At 37.4% G+C, this 12,371-nt stretch overlaps 2 protein-coding genes across 4 annotated transcripts in view; both read right to left on the minus strand.

Moving 5' to 3' along the window:
• Positions 1-465: 465 nt before the first annotated feature.
• On the minus strand, positions 466-7,473 carry LOC100182995 (arginyl-tRNA--protein transferase 1-like). Of its 2 annotated transcripts, none has more exons than XM_018815764.2 (13): positions 7,340-7,473; positions 6,503-6,571; positions 6,092-6,229; positions 5,851-5,955; positions 5,485-5,550; positions 5,145-5,204; positions 4,531-4,617; positions 4,010-4,113; positions 3,635-3,763; positions 3,088-3,120; positions 2,490-2,665; positions 1,638-1,852; positions 466-1,335 (listed from the first exon to the last, which is right to left on the minus strand). In XM_018815764.2, exons 1-13 carry the CDS (start codon positions 7,422-7,424, stop codon positions 1,109-1,111), a joined length of 1,494 nt encoding a protein of 497 aa, XP_018671309.1. In that variant the 5' UTR covers positions 7,425-7,473; the 3' UTR covers positions 466-1,108. The 2 variants fall into 2 exon arrangements, with proteins under 2 accessions (XP_018671309.1, XP_002120387.2); XM_002120351.5 differs by lacking the exon at positions 7,340-7,473 and adding an exon at positions 7,004-7,195.
• A 1,260-nt stretch (positions 7,474-8,733) lies between these two features.
• mnt-like (transcription factor Mnt-like) overlaps positions 8,734-12,371 on the minus strand; it is a 15,970-nt gene continuing 12,332 nt past the window's right edge. Inside the window, exons 13-14 of one of the 2 annotated variants that reach the window (XM_009863184.3) lie at positions 10,480-11,228; positions 8,734-9,399 (exon numbers count right to left, since the gene is read on the minus strand). In XM_009863184.3, the coding sequence (XP_009861486.1) occupies positions 9,265-9,399; positions 10,480-11,228 (884 nt within the window). In that variant the 3' untranslated portion in view covers positions 8,734-9,264. 2 annotated transcript variants of the gene reach the window in all.

Consider the following 12,371-nt stretch of genomic DNA (forward strand, 5'->3'; position numbering starts at 1 on the left):
AAGCTCACAGATTCAATAGGATCACTGTAGGAAGTACACCTGATAATAAACAAAGTAGAGATCATTTATAAATGACCAAACCAACCAAAAGTCATGTCTGCTTATCCACACACTGCAATAGTTTCAACAACTCGACTGTGGGCATGGGTGTGGCAACCATGGATAAGTCACTAAAGCTCCCACCCACGAGGATATAAATGACCAAACCAACCAAAAGTCATGTTTGCCTATCTAAGTATGTTCATACACATAGAAATCCTTGTACAATCGTTTAAACAAGAACACAATGCATTGTGGCAATAAGTTTATTTAAACATGAAGAAAGTGCAACAAAATATTTCCTATTTATAAAAACAAACCAATAATCCATGCATCACATTGAATGAATGAATGGATGAATGTAACTTACTTTATCCTCGCGTGGCCGGATAACGACAGTCTTATCACACGGGTTTAACCCCCATGCCAGCTTACGAGTTACCATGTATTTTACTTTGTGGGTGATTATAGAACAATGGACCAACTCTTGGTTGCATGTTACAACACAGGTGACATGACTTGGGACATTGTTACTTAAACACAGGGTCCGCAGATATGAAACACTTCATTAATTGATTAACCTCCAATACACAATAAAAGTGCGGCAAGTTTTTGAAGTATAATTGCATATATAGTACTGTGGGGTAAGATGGATATTGCTAACAGTTAATATCCCATATTTTCTAATCGTTTTTTTAACAATTTACAACCTTAAATACGTGAGGATGCGGTTGTATATAATTTTGTGAATATTCTTTGTTTACTACCTAAATGAGACGATAAAATAACATGAACCATCTTACCCCAACCTACTATATGGGAAACGAGTAAAAGTTTGACATTCGACAAACAGATTCTGAAGAGACAAAGCGATTCACGGCCAATCAAGTCTTCAACCACACATAAAAGGGCAACTTATTCAATTACCCTGTTTTTTTATACCAAGTTACCAAAAAACAAGATACCAAAAAAACCATAAGTGACCACTGGATTGGAGGAATGCCTGTTAAGTGTCTTGCTCAAAAACACATACAGTGTTTAAGGTATTATTATTACCATATTAATGACATCAGAAATCAGATGATCTATAGAGAAGCATTCGTTCAGCACAAGATCTTCCAACCAGTTGTGCGTACTCCCTAACTCTTGGATCCTCATTTTCAGCCGTTCTATTTCCCTCCCTGTTTCTATGCATCTTATATTTCCCATAAAGAATTATCGTGTGTTTGTAAAGACATCGAACTGTGTTCAATGATGTCACAATGCCATCATTGTCCACTGCGTCTGCAGAACCTCCTGAAAAAATAAAGTGTTGTTATTTATAGTTGTTTGTTAGTTATTACTCGACAGTGAGCATGAGGTGTATGAATACACCATGTGTGTCTGGTGTATAAGTAGACACCCATGTTATAACTTGACAGTGAGCATGAGGTGTATGAATACAACATGTGTGTCTGGTGTATTAGAAGACACCCATGTTATAACTTAACAGTGAGCATGAGGTGCATGAGTACACCATATGTGTCTGGTGTATAAGAAGACACCCATGTTATAACCCGACAGTGACCAAAACATATACACACATGTGACAAACCCACCATTCAAAACATTCAGCCTCGCATACGGCTTCTCCTTTAAAGCAGCTTCACATTTTTCCACAGGTACCCATTCATAAGACTCAGGGCACAACAAGTATGACGGGTGGTATGCCCCCTTGTATCTCATCTTAGGGCAGGATTGGATGTAGAAACCAAGGTAGTAATACTTAATGTTTGGGTGGGTGATTGACAGCCGTTGTACGAATGATATTTCACTAAAAAACGAGACAATTTTTATTATAAAGTATTGAACGCAGTAAATAAATGTTAAACCCTTCGTTTCTATATGGCTGAAGTCATACAAGAGCTACAGCATAGTATGCCATTAGACCTCAGATTCAGGCCAGAACCTCTATCTAGCATGTCCCAGTATCTAGCATTGAACCAAGATGCCATGGCACCAGACAGTGTACTAGTTACGAATAATTATCAAACATAAATATAGCTCAGTTAGCAGGCTTATATGACCGCAATAAAGTCTAGAGAACTGCTGACATACCCCTTACCTTATAGCAGAGTATATAGGATTCATAAGCACATGTTATAACAGTCTCAAACAGTTATTACACCCTAACCCACTTAACAATAAAACAAACAGTGTCAAACCCTCTTATTAAACACAAATATGGGACTTTTTGTACTTTTTATTGCGGTAACATAGAAATATGCTGTCATACTCTTTATAGTAGAGTACATAGTATTCATATGCATTTTATAACAGTCTCAAACCTAGTTATTGCACCCCAACCCCTTTAACCAGAAAAGCAGTGTCGGTCCCTTTTACCTTATAGCGGAAGTTCGGTTGCAGCAGTACAAAATATAAATATCATAAACTGATGAGATACCTCTTACCTGATTGCAGAGTACGAGCCAAACGATAGGAACCCATAGTCAGGGTCATAGTAGAGATAAACAGACGACACACATGATGGCAAAATATCAACCACGCCAACAGCTACCAGTTTACCATCTAACCAGTATTGGTTGTGGTAACTCCCGTAACCATGGGCAGGTCCTTCTGTGCCTGGCTGTTAATAAAGTGGGTTTAATTAGATAAGTTACTGTTATTGTATGTTGGTTCATCTTTATTTATAGTGGGGTGGGGGAATAATGGGACACCTTTTCGTTTAGTTTTCTCTTTCCACTTAGTAGTAAACAAAGAACATTCAAAGAATTATAAAACCGTATCTTCACGACTCCCATAGACCGTTGTTAATTGTTTAAAACAAGATCAGGCTATTTGGATAATGTGTTAAAGCCTAAAAGGTGTCCCATATTCCCCCACTCTACTATTTATATAATAATAAATGTACTTAGTACTGGTGGATGATGAAAAAATACCTGTTTAATTAAGGGAACTTAAAGCATTGTCGGTGTTAGATACGACATAAGTATAATTCAGTCTAATACAGATAGACAGATCTAATTGGGTAACAAATAGTAAACTCACATTTAAAGGAGAATCGACCAGAAACCTCATCCACTGAAGGTAAAAGATTAGTGTTGTTATGTTTCATCTTATGTACAATCTTTGTGTATTCTTATTTACAACCATATTATAATGTATAGAGTGCAACACCCTTGTATTAATTTAAACCCCTTGGCTTTCCACCCAGAGGATAAACATGAAAGTATCCTAATTTGGCAGCGAGCATGAGGTGTATGAAACCACCATGTATGGTGTGCAACACCCGTGTATTAAACCCCTTGGTTTCCCACCCCGAAGATAAACATGAAAGTATCCTTACTTGGCAGCGAGCATGAGGTGTGCAACACCCGTGTATTAGTTTGAATAAACACGAAAGTATCCTAACTTGGCATTGGGCAATAAGACACTTAGGGGTAATAGGCCAACTCAGGCCTAAATCCCATTCTCCCTATTCCGTACAATGCATTAGAATTTGAAGACACCAAGATTTAAAGTTATTGAATAGAAACAGAACACTACACCCGACACACTTGTTTTACACCAAGTAATAATATATAAAACAACCCACCTGTTTCATATTACAATCTTCACGTTTATCCTTATGTATGGTGGTTTGATACTTGGTGTAAAGATTGTGGGATTCAACTTTACTTGATTCAAACTCAACACTTGGTGGCGATGAGCGTACCAACCTTACCTAGGTGTAATGAAGTGTTTAGATTGCTTGATTTTATATTCTATATGGGTGAGCAGTGAAACACCCGTGTTGTAACAACTATCGTTGCCCGCCATGCGAGGATAAATAGGTTACATATGTGGTAACTTATAAACAGGCACGAGGTGTATGGAACAGAACACCCGTGTTATAACGACTGCAGTTTCCCCGCCACGCAAAGATAAATAAGTTGTATTCATTCAATCTTAACATACAAACCCGACTAACCTCTAAACCATGCTTGGCATCAACAGGCGAATCCAAATGTGGAAGAAATTCATTCAAACTCTTGGCTTGTTGTTGCTGTTTGCATTTTACTTTGGGGTTTTTACCTGTGGGCAAAATATTATGCTGACATAACAAAATTTACTTATCATCCTAAACGATATCGAAGATCAGATTGATCAAAATACATACTGTACATTAAAACTACAGTGTTGACATACTTAAAATAAAAATGTTTGTGTAATTTGTTGCATAAAACTATCTTTTTAAATACGATAGCAAAGATCAAATTAATTAAAATAACGAAGAGAAGGAAACTAACAGCAAAACGACAATCGTTAAAACACGCCATGAATAAAATGTGTTGGAAAAATTGTCAATTAAAAAGCGTGGCTGTTGAACCCAAACTTTTACATATTGGCCACTCTTACTGCAGTGTGTAGATAAGCATAATCTTATCAGGAAAACTGCCTAGACTATTTCAGTGTGTTGATAGGCAGACATTATAACATTACCAACCATACCTTGCTGTAGCAACTTATTTTTCCTTCTTTCCAATCGAATCTGCTTGGCTTTCTTGCATGGAGGTTTAGAAGGGTCTGCTCCAACCACTGTGAGAATAAACAATGTTGTGCATTGCATAAAGGTGGCTGTATATATTATGTATACAGTGTATATGGGGTAGATACAGTAGTACCTAGGATGTTGGAGAAATGGGCAACTCTGGCCTAAATTCCAGGTTCCATGGCATGCCTCACTGTAGGACCTAATCCATATATATAAACACTGTAAAGTGTACCAATACTCCAAGATCTGGTGAGGTTTATGCGGTAGCACCCTGGGTGTTGGGGTAATGGGCCAACTCAGGCCTAAATCCCAGGTCTCATGGCGTGCCTCACTGTAGGACCTCACCCATATAGAATAGAGTGCATATACAATGTTGGGGTAATGGGCCAACTCCAGTTTAAATCCTTGGTCACATGGCATGTCTCACTGTAGTAGTAGTAAGGCAAGCCACGGGACATGGGGTTTATAGAATGTAATGTTTGTAGATGACCCCAACAACCAAGTACTGTCTAAACCCAACTGGGTACCTAAATCAGTATCTATGGAACTTTTGCATGCAATCTTGCTTTACCTATATTTGGTTCTTTAGGTAGTTCTTGTGTTGCACAAGTAAATTGACTTGATGTTGGTTCTGTGAAGACAAATTAAACCCTTAGTAAACCTAAACGCTCATATATGATGTCACATTTACAACTATGACATCATGAGTCATGTTTTGCAACTCTGTAATGAACAGGTCACTATAGCGTGTTGCAAGGACGGTGATTGCGAATTGCAACCATGGATAAATAACTAGTTAAATCTTTTACAAAAAAACTGCAAAACATGATTGCATCTCATAGGTTCTGTAAAAAAAAACCTGTTTACATTATTATACATAATAAGATTATACAGCAAATATAACAACTAACCTGATGGTAAAGTCTCTGTGTTTGAGGTAGAAACATCACCAACTTTAATAGATTGGTTGGCTGGAACTTGGTAGATAAAAGATAAATTAAAACACGTTTTAAAAAGATTCTAAATCACTGCTACCCTCATAAAGATAATAAAAGTATAAAAAGACAAAAAGCTTTCTTTTATTTAAAACTATTAAGTAATCTTGACTAGAACACATTGGTGACTTTTATTTTAAAAGCTATTCTTTAAAATAAACGATTAATTTGCTCAAATTTTTAAAAAAAGCAAACTAGTTGGCACACTAAATTAATTAATAATTTAGACCCTCTTGAAACAGGGCCACTACATTTGTTAACCATATTAATATTAATAAACACCTGGTGCCCAATGTTCACTGTCAGGCTGCTCATCAACCGACATGCTTGTTTCACCATTGTTGTTTTTGTCGCAATGAAGTTTCCATTTATCTAAATCCTCCTGTCCTGTTGGGGTAAAATAATGTCATTTGTATCCTCGTGGGTGGGAACTTGAGTGACTTATCCATGGTTGCCACTCCCATGCCCACAGTCGAGTTGCTGAAGCTATTGCAGTTTACAAACAACAGAAATACCATTTTACCTCCATTTAAAAGGAACTGTCTCATTCTCTTTGCGACTTTTTTCTTTGACTTTGAAATCTTGAAAGCGTTTGCATCGCATCTTATGGTGTACTGTGGACAACAAGTCTTGTGCATTGTGGGTTTGTAGCAGTATGAACCTGGGAGTTACGTCAAGTTAATAGGCTTGTTAAATTGCAATAAAAGGCTATATAATTTTAAAAAATCCCTGGTACATATATGAACCATCTCTGGCATTTCTAACTGATTGGTTGTAATGTTTACTGATTAATACAACTATACAATGTAGAAAATTCCAGGATTAGCCTGCACAGCCTGCCACCCAGGTTTGGTGCCATTATTTTAGAGCCATGCACACTATGGAACTTGAGTTAATTGATCCAGTTAGAAAGTTATTAAGTTAATATATTTACCACTTCTTCTCCATCCCCTGTCAATCAAAGCTTGATAATCCTCCGTGTTCATACAGTGTGCCCACATACCTGGTAACATATTAAGTTAAGTCATATTATATTATGTTAATTTATTTTAAGTGAGGTCCTACAGTGAGGCACGCCATAGGACTTGAAATTTAGACCAGAGTTGGCTGACTTGGCTCATTACCCCAATATTGTATATGCACATTCTATTCTACAAGGGTTAGGTTCTACAGTGAGGCACACCATGGGACCAGGGATTTAGGCCAGAGTTGCCCATTACCCCAACATTGTATATGCACATTCTATTCTATATGGGTGAGGTTCTTTACTGGTTTGGTCCAGTAAAACATTAGGCAAATCCCTCTTTTTAATAAACCTCAAACTAAGCCTGAATACAGCAATGTTGGGTATTTGGCTATAGATGAGTGGTAATATTGAAGCGAAATAAACTGAATAAAATGCATGATAACACTAGATCCAGGTAATGTATCCTACCTTGTGAAAACGCTGATGTTTTTGACTTGCAGTAACCGCATTTGTAACCATCGTTTTCATCAAAGAATTCAACTATGCTGTATTCTGGCATTTTATGTCTATTTACTACTACACAATATCTAGAAAAAACAACTTTCAGTTATACTAATCAACTAATGCAACATTAATTTGCTTTCTCTTTGTGTTTAATATATTATTCGCTATAGTTTCAGAAGTAAATAAAAAGTTATGTTAACTTATTTGCAGAACTATAAATTCACACTCTGTGTGGCATTTTGCATATACATGAAATTTAAACTAGATTTCAAATTATAATAAATATATAACTGCAAATACCATTTGAAAATTTCGTTCCTTTACTTTTACAATATCCGCAGTTGCCATTCAGTTTTGGAGCTCTGTATTTTACAATGGTATACATATTTATGCTGTCAAAACAATAAACTATTTAAACTGGCTCAAAACTTGTTAAAATACTTAAACCTTTAAGTAATTTTGCGGAACTGAATTTGACCAAAGTAAAAATGTAAACAAAAAAGAGAGCTGAGCTATAACGATTGGGCACGTATCGTTTGACAACTCTGTAATTTACATTCAGAAAGACAGTTATAAAAAATATGCCTATAACTAGCTTGAAAGTTTTTCTGTGTTAAAAATATGGTCCTGGATACCCCCTTTCTGCATTTTCTTGAGAAAAAAGCCCAAAAAACAAGAAAATTTAAAGGGGTAACACTAATTTACTGACGCGCGGGTTTACGGATGCATGCGGAAAACAACGCAAATGTGATACCCATTGTTAATAAATATTTGCATATATGTAATATATAGTCAAGAACAGTAGTGTACATGCGTTATATAGTTATAGATGGCAGTTACGGGCAGCGGTAAACAACATAATACAAATTACAAAGTTTTAGAACGATACGTGCTTATTCATTAGGGATGTGCTCTCTTATAACTTAATTCAAGAGAGCACGGCTATAATGATTGGGCACGTATCGTCCTAAAACTTTGTACTTTTTAATCGTGTTTATTTCTTTAAAAACATAAACTATGCTTATTACTGGCTCAAAAGTGTTACTTACGAATGGTGTTATATATAAATTATATAATTACGAATGATCGTATACTATACATATGCGTTATACAGTTACATATAGTGGTATCTAAACTTATGCTTTTTATAATACGTGCTTATTTGTTATGGCTCGGCTCTCTTACAATTTAAATCTTTACTTCCACCAAACCAATTTCCTTTACAAGACGGCACCATGCACTTATATAGAATATCTCTATTCTAGTACAAAGCTTATAGCTCAACTGACTGTACATATATCAATATATCATTACTTCACATTACAAAGGTACTGGTATAGTGCCTTCATGGCCAGGGAAATTTAAACCTCCAAAGTGGCTTCAGTAATGAGTTGTCCATATTGACAGCCATACAGAAACAATCACCCACAAAGTTACATACATGGTAACTTGTAAGCGGGCACGAGGTGTATGTAACAGAACACCTGTGTTATAACGACTGTCGCTGTCCGTGATGCGAGGATAAATAAGTTACATACGTAGTCACTTGTAAGCGGGCACGAGGTGTATGAAGAACAACCGTGTTATAACGACTGTCACTTCCCTGCCAAGCAAGGATAAATAGGCTGGGATCATTCGGTTTACTTCATTCGGTTGCTGGGATCATTCGGTTGACACCAGCAAACTTTTCAATATATTTTTGTTGGTAGTATATTTATTATAATAAATATATATGCGGCTTTGGTTGATGCCAAAGAAAATAAACTCTTTCATGATTAAAAGAAATACAAAAATATCGTAATGGGAAACTTGAGGCAAAGAAATATTAAAAGCACCCTTATTGGTAACGCTCTGATGGGCAACAAATGGGCACGAATGAAGTCAAGACTATGTTTAGGGTTTGGTGCTTATGTACCTTAATGCGCATATACTGTAAATAAGAAGAAATAATTATATTTTGTTTGTTTTTTACACCGAGGCGAGCTACGCTGTAGTGTAAACGCCGCTTAAAAGAATAAACAAAGAAATATCTACGCTGGGTGTAGATGTTTTTTCGTTTGTTTTTTTTACATCGAGGCGAGCTACACTTTAGTGTAAATGCTGCCTTGCGCTGGGTGTAACAATTTTTTTTAGATTTTTGCCAAAACAAAAATGTTTATAATATAAAAAAAAACTCTAAACGAGAACAAAGGAATATCTGACTTATCATAATATCTACTATGATGTCATGATGGGCCAGGGTTTGAAGTATTATTGACCACTTGGAGTGCTAGAGAGGGTTGTTGTGACGCAACAACTGTTGGCATGGTAACCCCAGATGATGCAAACTGAAGCCCGATCCCAGAATTGAGCGGCCAAAGCTAGAATATAAGATGTTTACGAATGTACTTGTATATTCTATATGGGTAAGGTCCTACAGCGAGGCACACCATGGGACTTTCGATTTAGACCAGAGTTGGCCCATTGCCCCAATATTGTATATGCACATTCTATTCTATATGGGTGAGGTCCTACAGTGAGGCACGCCATGGGACCTGGGATTTGGGCCAGAGTTGGCCAATTACCCCAACATTGTATATACACATTCTATTCTATATGGGTAAGGTCCTACAGCGAGACACGCCATGGAACCTGGGATTTAGGCCAGAGTTGGCCCATTACCCCAACATTGTATATGCACATTCTATTCTATATGGGTGAGGTCCTACAGTGAGGCACGCAATGGGACCTGGGATTTGGGCCAGAGTTGGCCAATTACCCCAACATTGTATATACACATTCTATTCTATATGGGTAAGGTCCTACAGCGAGACACGCCATGGAACCTGGGATTTAGGCCAGAGTTGGCCCATTACCCCAACATTGTATATGCACATTCTATTCTATATAGGTAAGTGAGATTACCCCAAGTGAATGGGGTAATAAGCCAACCCTGGCTTAAATCACCCATGTAATAACCCGACAGTGAGCATGAGTTGTACAGCACCAAAAGACAGATAATTTAAATACTTATAAATTATAGAAACTATTAAAGTTAAAGCTTTTTTGGCAATTGTTGGTTTTGGTGTTCTTAAAAGAACTGTTTGTTGAAAACTGAACTGTTAAAAAACCATCATCATGGTTTACAGCTAGTAGTACAAGTACACATACCCTGTCAACAGCAATAATGACTTATATTATATAGCGACAGCATGTAGTAGGGTGGGGAGAGATAGGGAAACCTTTGGCACATTATACCCAAATATCCTGATCGTATTTTGAACAATTAACAACGGTGTATGTGAGTTGGGGTGTGCGATTTTATATTTTTTTGAATGCTTTTTGTTTTCTGTTAAATAGAACGATAAAATAGAAAGAAAAGGTGTCCCATCTTCCCCCACCCTACTATATATAAAAACTATTGTTTACAATATTCAAATGACCTTAAAATTTAAACGAACCTGGTTTAAGCTGGCAAGGTTTTGTTGGTTAGTGATTCCACCCATATGCATTGCTTGTACACCCTGTGTGGTGGGGTAATGTGGCATGGGGTAGCCTAGTACCGTGTTGCCCCCATTGGCGAGCATGAAGTTACTGGGAACAACGAACTGTGACGGGGCTGAAGGTCTGGGTGATGGGGTTATTACTCGCATATTAGGAGTGTCACCTTGTGGGGTTTTTGATTTCTTTTCAACCGGAGCGTCAGTGGAGTCAGACGACATTGTTGAATCGCTACGTGTCCGATTCGGCGTCGCTGTGCGCTTAGGTGCAACTCGGACCAATCCCGGGTCCGCGGGCTGAACTTGAAAGGTTTGCATTGGTAGCAGGTCAGGGAAACCCCCTGAGTTTGTCGATTTAGGGGTCGTGAACTGTAACCCCGCGGTTGGTAAGCCCCCAGGGTACATAACGTACGCTACGGGTATCATGTAAGGTATCGCACCGGGTGGCGCTAGCAACCCTGGGTGCTTAGCAACCGTGCCTTCGTTGGTTGTCATGGGGATTGAAGCTGATTGGACGATATTTAAATCGTGGGTTGTGATTGGACAGGAGTTTGATGACTGTTTTGGGACTACCACGCTCGATTGTGATGCGTGTGTATGGATTTGAAACGCTGGCACCGGATTGGCCGATATCGGTTTCATCTTTGCATTGGTTTCAGTTGGTTTCGAAGATTGCAGCATATGCTTCACTGCTTGGGTGCTAGGGAGCGCTAGAGAATAATTTTAAAGTTAACCGCAAATAAAATAGTTTTTGCAAAATGTTGACCCTATTTTAAGAATTCCTAAATACATTTTTACTTCTGTTTTAACCTGTGTATGTGTGTTATAAGTAGCACTGTTTTACTTTTTAGCATTGCATAATCCTAAACTAAGTTATAGTAGGGTGGGGGAAGACGGGACACCTTTAGCACAGAATATTCAAATACCCTGATTGTGTTATAAACAGTTAACAACGGTCTATGGGAGTCGTGAGGATACAGTTTTTATATTTCTTTGATTGTTCTTTGTTTTCTACCAAATTGGACGAGGAAATGGAATGAAAAAGTGTCTTATCTTCCCCCACCCTACTATACTACATCGAAAAATTAAGTTATTCATATGCTAGTTAACTTTTTACAAATATTGTTCCTATTAGTTGAAATCGTTTTTTTCAGCTTGACTAAGGAAATTAGTATTTTGCCAAAAATATACTAAAAAATTAATGACCAAGAACATTAGTTGAAAGTAAACTAACCTGGCACGAGATGGAAATCGTTTTTCGATGTTTTCATCTCAACAGCATTGACTTTTTGATTCGTAGCAGCTTGTTGTGGTTTAACTACGATAGTGTTTGGTATCGTGGGTTTGCTGGCTTTCTGTAAAGTTGTGTAACAAACCTGGAAGATGGAAGTAAATGGGATATAATTCGAAAGATTTGGCAACTCTGGCTTGAGTAACAGGCCAACTGTGACTAAAATGCAAAAAAGTTTGGGCCAGAGTTGATTTAAGTTGACTAAATATAAAAGAGCAAACTCAACCTCGACATTGAACCCTGTGTTTTACACCTCAAGCCTCAATATCCCATGGATTGATGGTTATGTTTTTTACATAAAGTCATGGATATACATATTGAACCATGCACCTCACGCTTATTCAATCCAAATTATGTAACTTTATTGGTAAAATGTACGCGGCGCTATTTACCGTAATCCTTTCACAATATATATCGGTATTACTGATACCCCAACCCAAATCATCACTTAACTATCTTGTTCAGTACCAGTATATAGCATGGAACCTAATTTGAAGTGAAACCAGTATCTTTCAGTTATAATACAAGTTATACAACCGAATTCGAAACCAGTATCTTATAG

Source organism: Ciona intestinalis, unplaced genomic scaffold (genome assembly GCF_000224145.3).
Source record: "Ciona intestinalis unplaced genomic scaffold, KH HT000101.2, whole genome shotgun sequence".
NCBI lineage: Eukaryota > Metazoa > Chordata > Ascidiacea > Phlebobranchia > Cionidae > Ciona > Ciona intestinalis.